Here is a 22,838-nt window from a genome sequence, read left to right on the forward strand (position 1 = left end):
AGGAAGTATCATCAGAAAGGGGTTTTGGGATCATACAAACAATTGCCATTAGTGTTTCTTGCCGAAAAGAATGTCCATCTAGAAGTTTGTTAAAAGTTTCAGTGAGAATGGGAGAGAGTATTTCTGAGAATGTTTTATAGTATAAAGCCGAGTAGCCGTCTGGGCCTGGTCTTTTGTTAAGTTTTAGGTCTTTTATGGCGTTAGCAACTTCATCTATAGTTATAGGCTCATCCAAACTGCTTTTTTGATTCTGAGATAACTCAGGTAAGGTTATTTTTGAGAAGAAGGATTCAGCCTCTGTAGGATTAAATTCATTGTTTGTCTTGTATAAAGTTGCGAGATGTGAGTGAAATTTATGGACTATTTTAACTGGATTACAAGTGTAAACATTTTTTGATAATTTCAAACATATTGGTTTGAAAGATTTGTTAGTTGAATTTAATGCCCGAGCCAAATATGTACCTGGTTTGTTTGCATTCATGTAGAAATTGTGTTTGGAGCGTTTGAGGGATTTATCAACTGACTCAGTGAGAAATAGATCGTATTCCAATCTAGATTTTTCCAGATGAGATTTTGTACTCTGAGATGGATTATCTTGAAACGATATGTAGGCTGCATTAAAATTGAGTTCTAGTTTTTTTGCTAGATTTTTGCGTTCCCGTTTAAATAGTGCCATTTGTCTTTGTATTGTACCACGCAAGACAGGCTTATGAGCTTCCCACAGTGCTATTGGGGAGATGTCTGTTGTATTATTAATTGATATGTATTCCTTTAAAGCTTGTTCAATGGCCATCTGATGTAGTGGGTGTTTGAGCATTATGTCCGGTAAGTACCACGTTGGGTCATGCGCTTTTGGTATGGCTGAGGCTATAGTAGTGTATACTGCATTATGGTCAGACCACGGAATCGGAATTATATCTGATGCAATAATTTCTGGTATCATTCCTATTGTTAGAAAATATGATCTATTCTGGTGAAGGTTTGATGAGGGTGCGAGAAATAAGTGAATTTCTTTTTCATTGGGTTACTTTCTCTCCACGAATCTACCAGATTGTATTTGGAAAGAAGTTGAGAAAAAGGTAATCTAGAGGTTATTTTGGATGGTGTAAAAGGTGATTTATCAAGAAATGGGAGGAGGACCTGGTTCGAATCCCCACACATTATCACTGTTCCTATTTTGTGTGTATTAATCACTTGTAATATATGTGAGAGGAATGGTGTAGGTTGTTTGTTAGGAGCGTAGTAGGAAATCAACGTGATTGCTGTATCCATTATATAACCCATGAGTATCAGGTATCTACCTTCTGGGTCTTTAATTTCTGATGATAAGGTGAATGGTGTGGATCGGTGAAATGCAATTAGAGTTCCCCTTTGCTTGGTACAGGCAGAAGCCGTGTAAATTTGTTGATAAAAAGGAGAAATATATTTTGGAGTAGAATCTTTGGTGAAGTGTGTTTCTTGGAGGCATACTATGTGAGCCTTCTTGTTATGGAAAGTACGGAAGGCTTTGGTCCTTTTTTGAGGGACAGTTATTCCCTGAACATTCAGGGAAAGTATATTCAGTGGTGCCATGGCAATAGATCAAATAGTTTTGACTTACTTTTTGTTATGCAGAGCTGACTGCGCAGATCAACCTGTGTGGACTGAAGAGATGAATAGATAGAAAAGAAACCAGTGAATTCTGGAGTAAAGAGTAAACAAAAAACATATGAGATTAGATGATACATTGTATAAATTATTTTTTGCAAGTAATCACAATTTACCCATGAAAGAGAATAAATATCTCTCTCAGGGGAATAAGTGCCTTCGTCACACTCCCACATAATATGGTTGGGAGAATGAGGAGGGCTAATGGGGGTACACGGATCTTCCGCTTACAGGAGAGAAGTGCTATGTCAAAAGACATCAAAATGATGTTTCATTAATTGGAGTGCAGAATATAGTTTTTGTTGAAATTATTTATTCCAGGGTGGTTGTATATGGTTAGTCTTGCCCTAGGCTAAATAATTCAGTTAGAAATGTACTGTTAATAACTTTGGTATTGATGAAGATAGTTTGAATTATTTTGGGATTTTAATCCTTTTAGAGTAAACAATTACATATTTTATTCATATGTAACTGTTTAGATATGTTAACTCTAAAATTGAGGTTGTATTGCTTCAGATTAGAATAAACAAAAACATAATTCTAGGAACTAGTTAGGTAATAATATATTTGTTTTAAGAAAAGAAAGAAAAACCTTCCATTATTTCTGGATTATTGAACATATTTGTCCTAAAAAGTAATAAATCTATTGTTATTACCTGATAATATATAACTGAACAAGAATTTCCTTATTTCACTTATGTATTCTAAGGCTATATGAATCAGAAGTAATAAGAAATATAACTGGAATGTAACATGATCCCACACAGTGTGTGACTATCAGAATGCAGTTACATTCAGTTATAAATATAGGTTTTTTATAGAGAACCATCTCTTAGTATAATAAATGAAGAGATATCAGGAATTAGGATGTCAGTCCATTGAATCTTCTTGGTCCATGGATGATGTGGCATAATGGCCTCTTTTGTGAGAATGATGATTCCCATTTTGTTCTGAAATTTTCTGGGTGCTGCCTGAAGGTGAAGATGATGCCATTCTTCTGCGTGTGGGAGTGTTGCTGCTTGTGGGTTCTGTCAGATTTAATTTTAAAAGGGTTTGTTGTAGTTCATCTGCTGATCTGCTTCTGTAAATTGTACCTTGGTAGTTAAATCTGACTGAAAAGGGGAAGCCCCATTGATACATAATGTTGTGGCGTTGCAGTTCCATTAGTTGGGGTTTCATGGATCGTCTTTTAGTAATAGTAAGTTGGGATAGGTCAGCAAAAATTTGATAATTGTGTCCTTGAAAATTAAGTTCCTTTTTTTCTCTTGCAACAATTAGTATTTGTTCTTTCGTTCTGTAATAATGACATTTTGTGATTATATCACGTGGGGGTCCATCTTTCTTTTTGGCTGTGAGGGCTCTGTGTACTCTGTCCAGTTCTAAACGTTCAATAGGGATATCTGGCTTTAGTTCTTGTAATAGAGCAGTAATAGTAGATTGCAGGTCTGTCACAGTTTCAGGTATTCCCCTTATGCGCAAGTTTGAACGTCTGGCTCTATTTTCGTAATCTTCGAGCTTAGTTTGAAGTATTAAATTCTCTTTTTTTAATTGTTCCAATTCTGTTATATTTTCTTGGGTTGTAATTTCAATTTCATCCATTTTTATTTCTAAGGCTGCGGTGCGGTTTCCCAGCTCTCTTATTTCTTTGGTTAGGCTTTTTGTTATTTGGTCTGAGGTTTATTTTAAAGCCTTATGAAGCATCTTTTCAAATTGTAATAATATTACTGGGGATACTGAGGAGGCTTGTGGAGAAGTTTGTGAGAGGATTTGTTCTGTATCTGACTCAAATGGAGAGTCTTGCTGTGACATTTTCTGTCTGTGAGAGCGCCCTGATGCTGTATCTTGTGAGGTGACTGGAGCTGCTTCAGCTGCAGTGAGTGCCTGTGAGCTCTTTGTGAGGTGATTTTTATTTCTGCCACGGTTTTCTCCCAGTACCATATTTCCTGCCCAAACTTTCACAGTTTGTTCCCTGGGGCAAAAAGGTTCAAATGGATACCTTTTGAGCCTGCAGGCTCCGCTTTGTCCTTCTCTTCTCTCCTCAGCGGTGTGGAGCTCTAACAATGCATGTCTGCTCCGCTAGGCTCCGCCTCCTGCCCCCCAGTGCTATAATTTTCTGTACAACTGAAATACCCATATAGGAATTGAGATAGTTGATCTTGGCTAAATGTAGGGCTGTGTATCTTATTGCTCTAGGTTGTCTGCCATATTAGGAAAGAAAAGTCATATGGCACCAACAAAAAGAGAACTCAGTGCAGGGATAAGGTGATATCATTGCATGTATAAAGTGTACTAGGTATCGAGGAGTTTTGGTACACTCTACTGCCTGTAGCTGTGGATATCTGAACCATACACTTGCCTACAATGGCACAGAACAGTGTTCCTGGTGTACCTGTATTGTTCAGGCATGGTGAATCTTTCTGAAATAGTTAGTGAACCAACAATTAGTGCTAGTGAACTGCTCACCTGACTGTGGTGTCTGTAGCCCTGTGACCAGTGAAGTTCTCTGTGTTGGCTCATGAACTATACTATAGCTTCTGCAAATGAAGAATATTCTCTGAATCGAGGACAGGCAGTTGAATGAAAGTTCCCCTTCCTCCATTCAGAGACCGTTTTTCATTCATAGAAGCTCTAGTATATGGGCATAGTCAGTACTCTTGATGAGTACTTATGATAGGTCCCTCAGCTTTATTAAAGCGGTTCTAAACCCGTGGGAGCCGCCGTTCATGGCAGAGGTATCTGAAGGTGGCCGTTCCTTCAGAGCGCATGCGCCAGTGATGTCACTTGCTGCATGTACAGTAAATCTCTCCTAAATGCTGCATGTTTAGGAGATATTTACACTACCTATAGGTAAGCATTATTATAGGCTTACCCATAGGTAAAATTTAGTGATGGAAGTTTACTTCCACTTTAATCCCCACCACATTGGATGTTTATAGCAGCGCTGGTGGGGGGGTGTAGTTTGGAGAAGGAATATTTCAACTAAACAAGGGACCAGCAGCACAAAGGACAATTCAGATAGTAAATCATGTCCCTTGTGCTGATTTTTTTAAACAAACAAATAGAGCTTTAATAAACTGCAAATAGGTGTTTAAGCCGAACAGCAAGCATAAACAAATACACAGTTAAAATAAATTTATAAGAGCTGTTTGACCAGCCAAAGGATTTGATACACTTTCTGATACACTACCCTTGCATTTTACACACCCCTGCTAGACAGCAGAGCCAGGATAGTGACCCTATTTTTCTCTAAATGCTAAATACCCTGGTTATATCTCCAAACTCAGCTTATGACTGGATAGTGAAGGTGCAGCAGAAGCACTTGAATGGTGGTTTCCACATATCTTTAATACAAAAAAAGTCTGGTATTCAGAGCAGAGGATCCCAGCACAGTATAAGTTACTATAAAACCAAGGGGTTAGGTTTTTAGTACGGAAGGGTTAGTGTGAAAGTTGCAGGACATTTTGGTGGTAGGGTTGCAAGGAGGAATAATGTTATGGTTACAGGGATACAAGGATTATCAGGGATTATTAGCATTCGGGGGAGAGTAGGAGGAGCAGCAGTGCGGAGGGCTGGAGAGACGGAGTTCCGATCTCAGCCGAGACCGAGAGCCAGGGGAAAAAGATTTTGTTGGGGAAACCGATCTCAGCACAACACCGGGCCGCCTGCTCTCTCACCCACCCGCATATAATATCTGGGGGGGGGCAATTGCCACATTGCCCCCTCTGGATCCACCCCTGCAGGGAGGTTTAGTGTAAAGTTTACAGGGGGAAGGTTACTATTATACAGTATTTGTATGGTACCAACAAATTGAGCAGCACTTTAGAAAAATGGAGGCATTCAGTACAGTTACAATTTAATTCAATACAAGAGGAATCAGAGGGCCCTGCTCGTTTGAGCTTACAATCTAAACGTTAGTGTTAGATTTACAGGGAGGGTTAGTGCAATGATTAGAGGGAGAGGTTGTACAGTACCTTGAAAAAGTATTCATACCCCTTGACATTTTTCAAATTTTGTCATGTTAGAACCAAAAATGTAAACGTATTTTATTTGGATTTTATGTGATAGACCAAAACAAAGTGGCACATAATTTTGAAGTGAAAGGAAATTGATAAATGGTTTTCAACATTTTTTACAAATAAATATGTGAAAAGTGTGGGGTGCATTTGTATTCAGCCCCCCTGAGTCAATACTTTGTCGAACCACCTTTCACTGCAATTACAGCTGCAAGTCTTTTTGGGGATGTCTCTACCGGCTTTGCGCATCTAGAGAGTGACATTTTTGCCCATTCTTCTTTGCAAAATAGCTCAAGCTCTGTCAGCTTGAATGGAGAGCGTCTGTGAACAGCAATGTTCAAGTCTTGGCACAGATTCTCAATTGGATTTAGGTCTGGGCTTTTTTTTGCAGACTCTAACAGGTTTGTCTTCTAAGACGGTCCTGTATTTGGCTCCATCCATCTTCCCATCAACTCTGACCAGCTTCCCTGTCTCTGCTGAAAAAAAGCATCCCTACAACATGATGCTGCCACCACCATGTTTCACGGTGGGGATGGTGTGTTCAGGATGATGTGCAGTGTTAGTTTTCCTTCACACATAGCATTTTGCTTTTAGGCCAAAAAGTTCAATTTTGGTCTCATCTGACCAGAGCACCTTCTTCCACATGTTTGCTGTGTCCTCCACATGGCTTCTCACAAACTGCAAACAGGACTTACTGCGGCTTTCTTCCAACAATGGCTTTCTTCTTGCCACTCTTCCATAAAGGCCAGATTTGTGGAGTGCACGACTAATAGTTGTCCTGTGGACAGATTTTCCCACATGAGCTGTGGATCTCTGCAGCTCCTCCAGAGTTACCATGGGTCTCTTGGCTGCTTCTCTAATTAATGCTTTCCTTGCCCAGCCTGTCAGTTTAGGTGGACAGCCATGTCTTGGTAGGTTTGCAGTTGTGCCATACTCTTTCCATTTTTGGATGATGGATTGGACAGTGTCTGTGAGATGTTCAAAGCTTGGGATATTTTGTTATAACCTAACCCTGCTTTAAACTTCTCCACAACTTTATCCTTGACCTGTCTGGTGTGTTCCTTGGCCTTCATGATGCTGTTTGTTCACTAAGGTTCTCCAACAAACCTCTGAGGGCTTCACAGAACAGCTGTATTTATACTGAGATTAAATTACACACAGGTGGACTCTATTTACTAATTAGGTGACTTCTGAAGGCAATTGCTTCCACTAGATTTTAGTTAGGGGTATCAGAGTAAAGGGGGCTGAATACAAATGCACACCACACTTTTCAGATATTTATTAGTAAACAATTTTAAAACCATGTATCATTTTCCTTCCACTTCACAATTATGTGCACTTTATGTTGGTCTATCACATAAAATCCCAATAAAATACATTTACGTTTTTTGGTTGTAACATGACAAAATGTGGAAAATGTCAGGGGGGTATGAATACTTTTTCAAGGCATGGTAAGTGTTATGCCGCATACACACGAGCGGAATTTCCGACAGAAAGAGTCCGATGGGAGCCTCTCATCATATATTCCGGCCGTGTGTATGCCCCATCGGACTTTTTCTGTCGAAAATTCAGACGGACTTAGATAGAGAACATGTTCAATATTTTTCCGATGGAACAAATTACTATCGGAAAAAACGCTCGTCTGTATGCTGTTCCGACGCACCAAAAACGACGCATGCTCTGAAGCTACTGGCTATTGAATTCCGTTTTCTAGTCCCGTCATACGTGTTGTACATCACCGCGTTCTGGACGATCAGAATTTGGTGTGACCGTGTGTATGCAAGACAGCTTCAGCGGAATTCCATCGGAACTCCGTCGGAAAAACGTTCAGAGTTTATTCCGACGGCAAAACCGGTCGTGTATACAGGGCATAAGGATTACAGGGAGGGTTGGTGTTAGGGTTACATAAGGAGTTAATGTTAGGGTTACAATGACGTGTATTGTGAGGGTTACAGGGAAGGTTAATGTTAAAGTAATTGTAAAGGCAGAAGGTTTTTTTTTCTTAATGCATTCTATGCATTAGGATAAAAAAGCCTTTTGTATGCCCCTCTCAGCCCCTCTCAGCCCCTCTAATACTTACCTGAGCCCCATCTAGCTCCAGCGATGTTGTAGCAGATTCTTGGCTGCCTGGAACTCCCCTCCTTATTGGCTCCCGCTGCTGTCAATCAAAGCCAGTCAGCCAATGAGAAGAGAAAGGGGGCGGGGTTGTGCTACTGTTTTGTATTTGAATGGACACAGGGAGCTGTGGCTCGGCTCGGTCAAGCTGTTTGCTGTGGGGGCACTCAACAGGAGGGAGGGGTCAGGAGCACCAAAGAGGGACAAGAGAAGAGGAGGATCTGGGCTGCTCTGTGCAAAACCACTGCACAGAGGAGGTAAGTATGACATGTTTGTTATTTTTAACTAAAAAAAAAACGAGACTTTAGTATCACTTTAAGGTTAGTTCTAGAATAACAATTGGGTTTATTGTGAGGGTTAAAAGTATGGTTAGGGTTGCAGTAACAGTATTATTAATTATTATTAATTTACCAGTTGAATGCATTTACATGCATACATTTTATGGGCATAGTGTTTAAGCACGTTTAGATGCATTTAGACACGTTTAGGCATGTTTGCGTATTTTCTGCTGATACGCTCCTCACAAGAACACACCTTTGGTGGGTGTTTTTGTCTGTAAATGCTCCACTTCTAATACACCAGTGAACTCCTATGTGTGCATGAACCTACATAGGTTTACAAAAATTCATTAGAAGTTTGAATATCAAGAAGTACCATCTTTCTAACCCTGTAACACGTACTTTACCAAATGATTCTAAACCATCAGGTACCCATTCGTCTCTTCGTAATAAATCGGTCTTTAATCCCCCTAATCGTGACACTAAGTTTGTGGAAGTTTTCAAAAACATGGTGACTAGAGATCTCGACACACTTAAGATCCGGAAGGCACAAGATCCATCCTATGTCAAAAAGGGCATCGAGTCCCTCTTAGAACGGAGGGATCTCGTAATACGCCCAGCGGACAAGGGGGGTGGTCTGGTCGTTCTTAGTAAAACCTATTACAACAACGAAATGGAGAACATGCTTAATGACTATAGTACCTATGTTCTACTCAGCAAAGACCCGATGTTTGAGTATAAAGAGGAATTACACTTTCTGGTAGAAAGAGGCAAACACATTGGAGTCCTTAACAAAAAAGAAGCTTCTTACTTAGATCCACTTTTTTGCCGTACCCCTATCATTTATTGTTTACCTAAATTACATAAAAATAGTACCAATCCACCTGGCCGCCCCATAGTCAATGGTATAGACTCAGTCTCTTCTAGACTGGGTCAATACATTGACTCTTTTTTGCAACCTTTGGTTACGGGAACCCGTTCCTTTATTAAGGATACCAAACACATCATCCAAATTCTAGAAGCCCTTTCCTTTTCTTCTTCTTGTTTGCTAATAACAGAGGACGTTAGTTCCCTCTATACGATTATCAGCCATGAAGATGCGTTAGCATCAGTCCGATGGGCCTTCAGAACATCGGATCTGACCAGAAGACATAAAAATTATATCTTAGATTGCCTAAAGTTTTGCTTATCTAAAAACTACTTTTGGTACAATAAACGTTTTTTTCTACAAACCAGGGGAGTCGCGATGAGTGCCCGCTTCGCTCCCAGTGTTGCCAATTTATTTATGGCACACTGGGAGGAAGAGTTTATCTATAAGAACACACCCCCTGAGCTTAAATGTTACCAGCGTTATATTGACGACATCATTATGGTGTGGGATGGTAATAGATCGAACTTGGATGCCTTTATGCGAAAACTCGATGAGAACAATAGAAATATTGTTCTCTCCTGGAATATAGATAAAGTTCATGTTACCTTTTTGGATTTAGACATTTTCTTGAAAGATAATCAGTTGGAGTTAAAAAATCATTTTAAGCCTACGGACCGCAATGCGTACATACCCCTCGGGAGTTGTCACCATCTTCAATGGTTGTGTAATATTCCCAAGGGGCAATTTGTACGGATTAGGCGGAACTGTACGCATGAGCATCATTACCTTGAACAATCTGAGGTTTTATCTGCCCGTTTTGTCCAAAAGGGTTATAACAAAACCGATATTGATAAACATATTGAGACCGTTCAAATTTTAGAGAGAAAGTCACTAGTATCCAATGGCCCGAGGGCCAAACGTGAGGGTGTGGGCAATATTAGAATGATCTTGGACTACAATGTTCAATATAAAAAATTTGAAAAAATAGTCCGGAAATATTGGCCCATTCTCAGACAGGATAAAACTTTGGGCCCTGTACTCCCGGAATACCCCCAGTTTGTCTATAAGAGGGCACCGTCCTTAAGAGATAAATTGGCCCCGGGGGTAATTGACCCACCTCTCTCTTGTGTAAACAGGATTTCAAACATTATGACAGGCTTCTATGCATGTGGGCGATGCCCACCATGTAAACAAACCAAGGGCAATATTAAAAAACGCAAAGAGTTTGTAGCCACAGCTACAAAAAAGGTCTATCAAATTAGGGATTTCATTACATGTTCGACATCAGGAGTCGTTTATATCATGGAATGCGAATGTGGCCTACAATATGTAGGTAGAACATCTAGGTCCCTTCATATTCGTATTGGTGAACATATCACCAATATTAAGAAGGGCCTGGATTCTCACAATGTTTCCAAACATTTTAAACTCTTCCACAAACGCAGCCCTGTTAAACTAAAGTTCTGGGGAGTGGAAAAAGTAACACCCCATTGGAGGGGCGGCAATTTCATAAGACAATTGAGCCGCCGCGAGTCTTTTTGGATATATGAAACACATGTAGGAGTACCTACGGGGCTCAATGTCGAGTTTGATTTGAATTGTTTTATTTCTGATCGTTAGTTTTTTTTTTTTTTTTTTTTTTTTCTCTGTAGTTTTTATGTATTTTTTATTTATATTTTTTTAATTTTTATTTATTTTTTTTAGTTGTTAAGTGTTTTATGTAACTGGTGTCTGGTATACTTGGGAGATTGTAAAAGGTGGCCGTGGTGACTAATTAAGATTATTTTATATTATTTTTAGCAATATTATTTTTGTTGTTATCAGATTATATCTCTGAAGTATTATGTGCATTTTTGATGCCCGATTTTGGGTCAGCATTGGTGACCACAGATCATGTAGGCATTAACAATAACTTCTTAGTCTTAGGGAGCCTTAGTCCAGGCTGGTTCCCTGGGTGACTCCTTTTTTAATATATTCTGTTTAAGTTATATATATTTGAATGGTATTTGGTTTGCAGTATTGACGTGGTGTGTGCCCAGCCCCCTTCTCTTAGGTTGCTGTGACAACCACACACACTTGAGGCTGTATGCGTACTCCGCCCCGGGAAGGCGGGATACTGTGATGATGACTGGCGTGCGATCTGCCGCTTTGCGGACGTAATGCCGGATCACCATGGTAACAGGCAAACATGTCTTAGTTTTGTTTATACTTTCTTTAGGTGGGAGGTACCCTTTGAGGTGGGTGGTCATGTGATCCGCCGTCACGCCGACACGTTGTCGTGCCGTCGCGGCATAATGACCACTATAGAGCCACAGCCTACCAAACTCCTCCCATGTCCGAGTGGTGCGCTCCGATAGGACGCTTACCGCTCGTTTGTTCAATTACCCAGTCGGATTACCATGCATGCTCCGCGCCGCATGACGCGCTTTAGGGATTACTATGGTAACCTTTTTAGATACTCTTCCTATTAGTGAGTGGTGCGTCCTGATTGGAGGCTTACCGCTCGTTCTTTAATTACACAGGTGAGTGGGATAAGGGGCTATCTACTTAAACTACAGTGGCATTGTGAGACTCCATTATCGCTGAGGAAGTCCTATGGACGATACACGTGCGAGAGTTCATCCTAATGTCACTACGGCCACCTTATCAGCTTTGCTGTTACCAGTCCTTTTATGCTTTATATCCTAGCACTTGGATTAAGTGCTTTTTATGTGAGTACCCATCTTATATTAAATGATACCTTTTACAAATCATACAGAGAGCACTAGATTTTTTCTTTGTATTATATGTTGCTACGGGAGAGTTACAAGGCTTATCTGCGGAGTTCGAGAGGTGCCCGGCTTCCATCCACAAGTTTACCATTACCACCAGAGGTGGTGAAAGCTCTTATGACCTTCCCGTTAGCTCAGGGGTCTAATAAGCAAGGTGAGCAGTTTGGCTAAACATATGGTGTGAGCACGGATCAAGGAGCACCCCAAACTTTTGCATGAAGCACCCTTTACCACCATTGACGTCTGTGTGCCTCTCTATCTACATGTGTGTTTCAACATACGAACATATGAACTTTTTATCTATTGAATTTTGATTCATTAATCTTTTTTAGTTATCAATTTAGCGCTGCACTGATTAATTTGCATGAACACATAGCCTTACATAGAGGTGCTTTTACAGAAGTAAAAATGCTTAACACCAGTGAGACCCGGAGAAGAAAATGGCCCAAAGGGTCTGCATGACTAGGGGAGGAACTGGGTCAGGGAGGGGTCAGCTAAGTCAGTCGGGCAATGGGGGGGGGGGGGTTGGCGGATAGACTTAGGGGGTGGGATGCTGCTGTAGATGGTATGTGGAAGACAGGCATTCTGGGAGTTTTCAGGCGGAGAAGAAACTTCCCTCACACCCACCCTTTATGTAAAATTTTCATGAGGTGTCAAGTTTAGGGAGTATATGTCTTGTTTTGTGTTTCTGTTTGTAATTATAAATAAATAAATAAGAAAAAAAAAACAGGGAGTACTTGTGTTGGTAGAGATTTTGTCATAGCAGCTTGTGATTATTGATATTGTTGCTAAATTGTGGGGTCCATCCAAGGTATGGCACCTACACGTGGTTGGTTAGTGGTACCCATCCCCCCAGGAGCTAGGTCCCCGGGGGAGAATGGAAATATGGTGAGGTTGTATGTCTTCGAGCCAGTTGGGGTGCGACCGAGGACATGGATGATTTCAGTAAAATTGTGCCTTATGGACACCCAAAGACCCCTTGTTTACATTTTTAGAATTACATTGTTGAATTGTATTTTCATTGTTATGTTATTTATTCAGTGTTAATAAAATTGGCTGTTGTGGCCGTATTAAAACTCATGTCGCACAGTCTGTGTCTTTATTTTAGGGCAGGTTTTAGGACCAGGTTGACGAATCCATTAGTCATGTATAAGCAATGTTTTTTAAGCTTTGTATGCACGAGGTCTTAGGGTAACAGGGAAGGTTAGTATTAGGAATTCAGGGAGGATTGGGGAGGATTAAGGGTTACAAGAAGGGTTAGTGTGAGGGTTACGGATAGACAGACAGTGTTAGTATGAGAATTAGTGTTGAAGGTTGCTGAACTTTGCATATTATCACCATTGTTTGCACCACTTTACTGCCTGACTCTTTTGAAGATAAACAAGACTGTTCTATTCAAGTGAAATTTCAGCTAAAACTGATAGGTGGAATATGAAGATGAAACGGTGGCCTAGTAAAAGCTGCTTGCATAGTGTGCATGGAGTTACTACAATATTTCTGCCACTTTTCTGTGAAGTAATACACTGTCATTTCTTGATTGCAATCTCCCTGTTGTCTCCCCATGAAATGGTGACCTAGCGAAAGCTGCTTACATAGTGTATCTGGAGTCAATACAATATTTTTGACTTTCTTTGAATAAATACGCTGAAATGATTTCTTGATTAAACTCAGTCTGATAAAAGTGGTGGAATACTGTACATTGAGTCAGTACAATATTTTTGGCTTTTTCCCTGTGAAATAATTGCACTGTAATGTTGATTTCTTGATTAAAAGATGCCTGCTGTCAAACTGCAGCCTAGTAAAATCTGCTTACACAGAGCGCATGATGTTGGTACAATACTTGCTTTTGATTTTCTGATTACAAACTTGCCTATTGTCTACTTGTAAAACTAGTAAATGTTGCTTACATAGTGTGCCAGAAGTCACAACCATTTTTTGGTATTTGCCTATGAGTTATTACAGTCTCATTTTGATGTCTTCGTTAACTCTGCCTTTGGTCTCCTTGTCTCACTGTGGCCCAGTAAAAGCTGCTGACATAGGGGCCTCTATTTAAACATTTGCTGAGCGAATGTCTCAAACATTCCTCAGTTATTACTAATAATCCTGAATTTTGCTTATACAGTATACATAATCCGTTCCAGGAGAATGCTTGTAATCCAAAGCACTCGCATATCAAAGCGAGTTTCCCCATAGAAGTCAATGGAAACGATGATAATTCGTTCCACATTGACTTCTATTGTATGCAGTACCGCCTGTGGCCAGAGGTGGGGGGGCGCAAGAGAGACTTGAAATACTCAGAGACGGCTCAGATTAACACGGAAGCCCTCGGAAAGGCTCGGAAACACTTGGGAATGGAGTATTTCCGAATGTTTTTGAGTATTTCTGAGAATTTCTGAGTGCATCCGAACAACTCAGAGTGTCACTGGCGCCCCCGTACCTCTGGCCAAATGCAGTACTGCACACCACAGAGGCTTGAATCCTGCTCGTTTTGCGAGACAACACTCGCAAGCCGAGTCAAGATTTAAAAAAAATAATAGCTCGTATTGCGAAACGCTCGTTAACTGCATTACTCGCAATCCAAGGTACTACTGTATATGATTGTTAGCTCCTTCTAGTGGCCATAATGTTCTATTTTCCTGCTATACCTCAATTAGAAATGACCACAACATGGCCACTTGATGGAGCTGATAATCATAGGAAATAAACGTATTGGGCAAAATACAGAATTGTTCATGACAGCTGAGCGAATACTTGAGAAATTCGCACAGGTTTGTAAAGATGCCTGGTGTCTTCCTGTGAAACTTTGACCTAGTAAAAGCTGCTTATCTAGTATGCATAGAATTGGTACAATAATTGTGGCTTTTTGTCTGTGAAATAATACGCTCTCGTTTTGATTTCTTGACTAAATGCTTTCTGGTATCTTCCTGTAAAACTGTGTCTGACTAAAGCAGTCTACATACTTTGCATGAAGTCAATACAACACTTCTACCCTTTTTCTGTGAAACAATATACTGTTTATTTAATTCCTCAATTATAAACCTGGAGATTTTCCCTGTGTAATACTGTGGCCTATTAAAACTGCTAAAATGCTTGACATGGGGTCAGTACATTATTTATTTTTGTGAAAAAATTACACTCCAATTTTGATTTCTTCAATGCATTCAATGTTTTATGGTGTCTCCCTCTGAAATAGCAGCTCAGTAAAAGATCTAGAAATCTGTGCATGAAGCCAGTACAATGTTTCTGGCTTTGTAATTCAAAATAATACACTTCTTGATTGAAAGCTGCATGGTATTTCTCTGTCAAACTGCAGCTTAGTAAAAGTTCTTAAATAATGTGCATTGAGTTGGTACCATATTTTTGACCTTATTCTGCTAACTAGCACACTCTAGTTTCTGTTTCCTGATCAATACCTGACTGGTCATTCTTTGTGAAACTGTGGCCTAGTTAAATTACTAAAATACTGTGCATTAAGCCAGTACAATATTTATGGCTGTGAAATAATATGCTGATATTTTTTATTCTTTTTTTTTTTTTTTAAAGATATGTTTATTTATTTTAAAGACAAACTTACATACATAAAAAACTTGTGTTGCCCAATGCAGTGCACAGCAGAGGTCTATACACTCAAACAAGCAATAAACAGCAAACAATAATATATATAATATATATATAGGTAACAGAGTTTTGATTCAGGGATATATTAATTGAAATCAATAGGGTGGTTAGATTTAAATAATATAGCTAGCATGTTTACACTGGGGTGAGGGTCAAAGAGCTAGCTATCCATCTGCCCCAAATTTTATGAAATGTTTCAGTTTTTTTCAGAGTCTCAAATGTGAGTTTATACAATGGTAAAGAGTTATTGATTCATTTCAACCAAAGGGGTCTCATTGGGGACTGCGATCCCTTCCATGATAATAAAAATGGACTTCTTTGCATAAAAATATAAGACGTAGAGTAGTTTCTTAGCATGAGAAGGGATAGGCAGGTCACCAAAAATGCCCAGGAGGCAATTCTTGGGATCCATAATGTTTGGCAGACTTAGTGTGGAGAAAATAAAGGAACCTATATCTATCCAGAAGTCCTGAACCACTGGGCAGGTCCAGAAGCAGTGTAGGAAATCTGCATTTTGGGACAACCCCATTTTATATAACTTGGCAGGAGTAAGGTGGGAGTGGTGAAAGAGCTTCAGTTGTATAATGCGGTCCCTAGAGCATATGACTGAGGACTTATACATGTCGCTAAATTCAGGCCAGTCAACCTCTGTGTGAGGAATGTCCAGGGAGGTCCACTTCTTCTGAGCAACCCGGGATCTAGGGTTACAGTCTGTGGTGAGGGCAGCATAATATGTGGAGATAAGTTTGGTAGGATCTGGTTGGCTTAATATTTTCTCCAGTGAAGGCACTCTAATAGGATTATCCAGAAAACCAAATTGCACACAGACAGCATGTCAGAGTTGGTAGTAGTAAAACAGGTAAATACGTGGTAGGTCAAAGTCTGCACGCAATTAGTAAAATGACCTGAAATCCTGTGTAGTGTATAAGTGGCATAAATATTTAATCCCCCTCATATTTTGATTCTTAATTAAAAGCTGTGTGGTATCTCTCTACCAAACTGCAGCTCAGTAAAATGTTTTAAATACTATGCATTGAGTCAGTACAGTATTTCAGGTGTTTTTTCTGTTAAAAATACAATCATATTTTTTGTTATTTTGCAAATATAAACTAGGTGATCTAGCACTAAGAAACGACTTGTTCATTGACTGTACAACAGCGGTCCCCAACCTTTTTGGCACCAGGGACCACTTTCACGGCAGCCAATTTTCCCAGGGACCGGGGGGGTGTTGGGGGGGGTTGCTATTTACGGAGTCTGTCCTCAGCCCCCCTTTATATCAGTGTCCTCAGTTAGCCTTCACATCAGAGCCCGCACTTTACATTACAGTGCCCCTTTACAGTGCAGTCCCTTCTACTTCACAGTGCCCCTTTACATTAATGCAATGGGGACTGCTCTGTAAAATGGGAACTGTAATGTAAAGGCGAGGCTGTGATTTAAAGGGGCACTGTAATATAAAGGGAACTGCTCTGTAAAGGGGGCACTGTAATGTAAAGGGTACTGCACTGTAAAGGGCCACTGTAATGATTACAGTGCAGTTCCTTTATATTACAGTGCCCCTAGCAGTCACAGCCTCCTCCATCACAGTGCCCCTGCATTCCACCCCCCCCCCCCCACTCCTCTCTAACGTGACACTTTCCTGTTCTAATGTCTGTCTCCCCTGCACAGGACTCGTACCTTTGGCAGGGCAGAGGCTGTGATCAGTCGATGCTTACTCTCCCGGCAGGGCAGGGGGCGGGAGGAGCTCTCCATTCTGATCTGCTGTGCCTCCCACCCTGTTAATTGGATGACATTCTCAGGCGGGTGGGCAGAGGAGCTGGGGGAGGACAAACAGGCTTGAGATAAGCGGTGACCACGGTCGCTAATAGCCCTGTGTGGAGTGCATTCAACGCTCATCTCCTGCTTTTCCGCCCGGTCATCAATAGGCCTGCAAACTGGCACCAGTTTGCGGCCTGAGGTTTGGCAACCCCTGCTGTACAATATTTCTGGCTACTGCTTATCAAATAATATGCTCTAATTTTTAGTTATTGATAAAACCTGCATGCTCTTTCCCTCTTACATTACAGTCTATTAAAGCAATGATTACTGTATGAATGTCACTGGCAGGGAAGGGGTTAAAACTAGGGGGCGATCAAGGGGTTAAGAGTTCCCTAGGGAGGTGTTTCTAACTGTGGGGGCAGTGTACTGACAGGGAGTAGAGAGAGATCGCTGTTCCTGATTACTAGGAACAGCAGATCTCTCTCTACTTCCCTGACAGAACGGGGATCTGTCTGTTTACATTGACACATAACCGTTCTGTCTCGCTCTGGAACGATCGTGGGTCGCTGGCTGACATTGGGACAGTCGGCAATGCATGGCCCTTAGAGCGGCCGACGTACAGCTACGGCAATTCGCACAGCCGTGCCAGCCTGCCGCAGTATAACTGCAGTGGCTGGTGGGCAAGCAGTTAACTTAGGACATGCATGAGACCCGCGCTATGTGTCCCGCGGGGTTTCATCCTGTTACTATGAGTGAGGTAACAGAGGTACACTGGCTGGTGGAGTGGCATGGTCCTGCTCGCCACCCCGAATGCAACATATATAACATACTGAAAGAAGAGCAATAGGACAACTCCTGGAAGAGAGATTTGGCTTTAGACTACTTGCAGTGTCAGCTCATCTCTAAGTCGCGAGACTGCCTTAATGTTAGATTGTTCACATGACCACAAATTCTGCCTGGTCCATTGTGTTGATGAGCCCGTGAGGCTGCACTGATGGGCACTGATAGGCTGCATTGATGGGCAATGATAAGCACTGATGAGGCTGCTCTGATGGCGACTGATGAGGCTCCTCTGATGGCCACTTATGAGGCTGCACTGATGGCCACTCATGAGGCTGCACTAACGTGTACTGATATGCTTCATGTTAAGTTGTTAATATTTATTTGTAACTTAATTCTGCATAAAACATTTAACAGTGTCATTTCATGGGATAATTTAGGAGGGCGTGTTTAGGGGAGGAGCAGTGTAGGGGTTGGGTGGGGTAACTGGTGGCGTGTAACTCTTAAGGCCTGGCGTGGCTAGTAACTAAGGACTTGAAATATTGAGCCCTGTTTGAACATATTATACTAAATCACAGAGTTTTGCATTTTAATGAACAGTGATGTCATGTAAATATCTTCACAGTATTTTGAGGGCTTTTTGGCTTCTTTTGCCACTCCAACTGTAATCTCTCTTACTATAACATTGGTCTGTTGAACAAAACTTACTACTGCCCTTAATATAGGATATTGTCAATTGTTTACCTGTGCATTGATCATCCAGCTTTACCAGGTCCTCGCAGTGTGTTGAGTTCTTGGCATTGCACAGTCCTGGGGCACAATAACAATCTTTGTTCCTACAAAAGGCACCTGCAGGGCAGTCCACATCCCATATACATTTATCTTCATAAAAACAAGAGGTTATTGAGACATTAGTTCTTTAGAGAGTTTAATATTTGCAGACAGTGTGACAGATTTGAAAACAGCTTCACAGAGATGGCTGCAGTAAAAAGAGACAAATGGTTCACTACATTGCGATTTATACTGGTTAGGGCTGATCTCCAGCTGGCAAATATTCACCACTGATTGCCAATCATCTTTGTATACTAATATAGTAAAGGGGTTCACCGGACTCTATGAATTCATATTCTGGCTGACATTCTCAGGAAACCCGCTCTTCATGCCACATAGTGGACTTCTTGGCTAACTTCTAGTCAGCTGAGAGCAGGACCTCGTAGGGATCAAGCCTTTATTGACTGACAAAGAGCATGGGAAATTTTGGAACAAATTCCAACCCTTGTGATGGGTTGATTGTTGCCCTACTATATATATTGTAATTAAAATAATTTGTTTTTAAAGCATTGATGTTACAAGAGATTGAGAATCCTCTGCACCTTCTGTCAATCAATAAAATTGGGATCCCCTTTGGGCCAAATGTAGTGAGATAAAGCACAGGCTTCCTAAATGCACTGTTATAGCTGAAATCCGGGTACAAAAAAAAAAATCTTTGAATCTCTTAGCCACAATGAGAAAAATCTACTTTGTGTGCACCAGATACTTTACCAACCCAAATTTTACCTTATAAATGCATGGAGCTTCTGAACGGGTCCGCTTGAAAAACTGACAGGTGTACCTGATGGGAAAGCCCTTTTCCTGACCTGCAGGGGAGCCATCAGAAAGTTTGGGGCCTCTTACACAACTTTAGGCCTGGACATCCCAGGGCCAGCCACCAACATTCCCACGGGCCTGCCCACTGGCCGTCCCACTGAATCCACCCACATTGTGGAGACTGGAGTAATGGATGGATGGATGATGCTGGACGCGGATGTGGATACATTGTGGCGACAGGAGTAATGGATGGATGATGGATTATTCTAGGCCTTGGAGGTGGATACTGGAGGGATGGATCGATGATGCTGGGCGTGAATCTGGATACATTGTGGAGACTGGAGGAATTGATGGATGGATGATGCTGGTCGTGGATGTGGATACATTGTGGAGACTGGAGGAATGAATGGATGGATGGTGCTGGGCATGGATGTGTATACTGGAGGGATGGATGATGCCGGGCGTGGATGTGAATACTGGAGGGATGGATGGATGATGCTGGGCATGGATGTGGATACATTGTGGAGACTGGAGGGATGGATGGATGGATGGATGGATGATGCTGGGCATGGATGTTGATACATTGCGGAGACTGGAGGAATGGATAATGCTGGGTGGGGATGAAGATGACTTGCATTGTGGAAAATGGATGAGGATGACTCTGGGTGGAGATGAGAAAGTCGGCGGTGGTGGCTCAGACTTGTAAGCTCCCTCCCTCCTTCTTCTCTATAGCGGGCACCGGGGGGGGGTGAAAGCTAGTGAAAGAAAGGCGGCAGCTCATCAGACTTGTGTATGCTCCCTTCTCTATAGCGGGCGTCAGGGGGGAATGGGGGGCCCGGCCAGGCGGGCCCCTTGGGACACTTGGGCCCCTTACAGGAGTACTGCCTGTACCCCCCTGATGGTGGCCCCGCTGACCTGCCTGGCTGCATGCCCGGATAATGGTCTGGTATAGATTTTTGGGTAGACCACACGCCAATTTTTTGTACATTTTGGCGTGGGGTTCCCTCTATAATCCACACCAGACCCGAAGGGCCTGGTGTGGACTGGGGTGGGGGGGGGCGGGCTAGGTTTGCCATCTTTTCTTCAAGCCAAACCCGAACACTTTAGCAATTTTTTGGGGGGGGGTATACGCTATAAGATTGTAAAAGACCTGGGACACTTTTGGTGGCCTGAAAGAGAGTAGTAATGTGGCCCATAGCTCGGCGCAGCAAACAGTGTGCATTACTGAATTGCAAGTGTTCTGCATGGAATGCAGGGGTCAGATATGTCCTGGGAGAGGGCTAGTGCTGGCATGGGAGTGGGGAGAGTTAGATATGTGCTGGGGAGCAGTGGCGGCTGGTGCTCAAAATTTTTTTTGGGGGGGGGGCGCAAATAAACTGAGGGCCACATGACAAGGCCTGGCAGGCTGGATTCGGCCTGTGGGCCTTGTGTTTGACATATGTGCTCTATATCTTGGCTATTTGCTGTCCTTGTCCACCTTAAACTTTTTTTTTGGATAGACTTACAAAAAGTAAATACTTCTGTCAAATTTGTATTGTTGTCCTATGGCCTGCTGGCTGGGAAGATTTTATCTCACATGCTGTCCCTCTGACAGCCTGTGACAGTAGGACAAAAAATAAGGATAGTTGTTGTCACTGGAAAAGAACGTCACAGACAGTAATAACCTGACATAGGTTCTAACCTTTCCCAGCTTCGCTGAAAAAATTGTTTTATTGCCGTCCGTGTCCCCACTGTAAAGACTTCCCATCACTTCCTGTCCTGACAGGAAATAACAGATAATCTTCCCAGCTGGCACACAGACTGCCCCAACAACCTCACAGGTGTATACACTCCCATCCATCCAAAGGATAAGAAAAGTTGAGGCATGATGAAAACAGAAGTACGTTTTTACTTCCAAATGAGAGCGGTGCACATTATTGTCATTGTTTTTCGTAAACGCCTGCCTTGCAATCACTAAAAAAAAAGTTTTATTCCATAAAGGGTTGTGGTGTAAAAATGAAGACATTTAAAGCATCTTTTTCTACACATCTAGCTTCCTCACTGTTTCCTCATACACCTGTATTACAAACAATTGCACATGTCGTTAACAGGAATAATAAAATAACAGGTTTACCTTGGAAAGTATTACAGTATGAAAAAGATATATTACTAAACTCCAGCTTCTGCCTTTTTATTCTCAATAAGTTCACAATAAGTTCACAAAAACAAGGCAAATTTCATAAGCCTAAAAAAACTGCTGGAGGACATGTGCCGAACGCTCACACATACCGTGTTTGGCCAAGCGGTCCCTGGGACAGCGGGATGGCCGCTGAGGCGGCACGGCTCACATTAGAAGAGGTAGGTCGCACTGCCTACACACCATGCGGCCTACTTCGTGCTGTCCTAGCACAGCTGGCACCCCAGGGGGGGCTGCTGCTTTGCTCTGCATGCAGAGAAGGAGCTGGAATTAGGGGGCGGAGCTGAGGTAGACTGGGCTAGGAAAACTCCACTGTGAGCATCGGCAAAAGCGCCATTGGTTGCTAGGACACTGGTCCTAGCTACCAATTACTTCAAAGCAGATCATGCGGAAAGAAGTGGGGGGGGGGGGCAGGCACCCAGTGGGAGAGAAGACAGAGGGACACAGAGAAGATGGATATATGTTGTGCCTGGGTTTGCAGAATACAGAAACCCGGGCAGTAGAGATTTTTGAATCTGGAGCAGGCCATTTTAAAAGGGCCATAGTGGCAAGAAACAGTCCTTATTTCTTTATTGCATTCTTCCAATATATCTGGACTTGCCATGTTAATCATGTAAGGGGTTTGCCAGTTAATAATGGGGGGGGGGGCATGAAAAGCTGGGTAAAAATGCAGAAGTGTGAATTGGCCCTTTGTAAAACCATTTTTCTCATGTAGCCCTATCAAACCCTAGAGTCCTATTCATTCTGTGAACTCTGTGTCAATCAATGGAGCCATATCAACCCAGAGAGCTCTGATAGGTCAAAGTAGCAATGTCCTACCTTTACAAATGTAAAGTACTTGGTTATTTGGTTCTTTTATAAATCCAAGGGGACAGGCACAAGGGGTGCTAGTTGCTGCTATAGGACAGATGACTGGTGGTTGAAAATAATAAGTCAGTGTGATCCATTTAGTAGCAAATTGCGAACAGATAAATACACTTTTAAAATACATATATATGGGTGCTTTTTTTTCCTAGCAATGGATTTGTATTTCTGTATGTCCAGTCCTGAGATTTATACAGCCCCCTTACACAGTATAGCCAGCCTCATCAGCTGATGTCTTCTCTAGTTAAACACAGCTATGTTATCTGTCCCCAACATGTGATTGAATGGTAATCAAGCAACAGCACACTGTTGTGGTCATCTTTTTGTTCTCTTCCTTTCAGCATATTCCTTATCAGCACATGT

At 41.8% G+C, this 22,838-nt stretch overlaps 1 protein-coding gene across 3 annotated transcripts in view; it reads right to left on the reverse strand.

Annotated features, from left to right (window-relative positions):
- The window catches only part of LOC141133238 (adhesion G protein-coupled receptor E3-like), a 133,419-nt gene that overhangs the window by 71,170 nt on the left and 39,411 nt on the right, over positions 1-22,838 (reverse strand). For 2 of the 3 annotated variants that reach the window (XM_073622496.1, XM_073622494.1), the window contains exon 5: positions 18,593-18,730. The exons of the other annotated variant lie outside the window; for it this stretch is intronic. In XM_073622496.1, coding sequence (XP_073478597.1) covers positions 18,593-18,730 — 138 coding nt within the window. The remainder of the gene's footprint in view (positions 1-18,592; positions 18,731-22,838) is intronic. 3 annotated transcript variants of the gene reach the window in all.

The sequence above is a fragment of the Aquarana catesbeiana genome, linkage group LG03 (genome assembly GCF_042186555.1).
Source record: "Aquarana catesbeiana isolate 2022-GZ linkage group LG03, ASM4218655v1, whole genome shotgun sequence".
Lineage (NCBI taxonomy): Eukaryota > Metazoa > Chordata > Amphibia > Anura > Ranidae > Aquarana > Aquarana catesbeiana.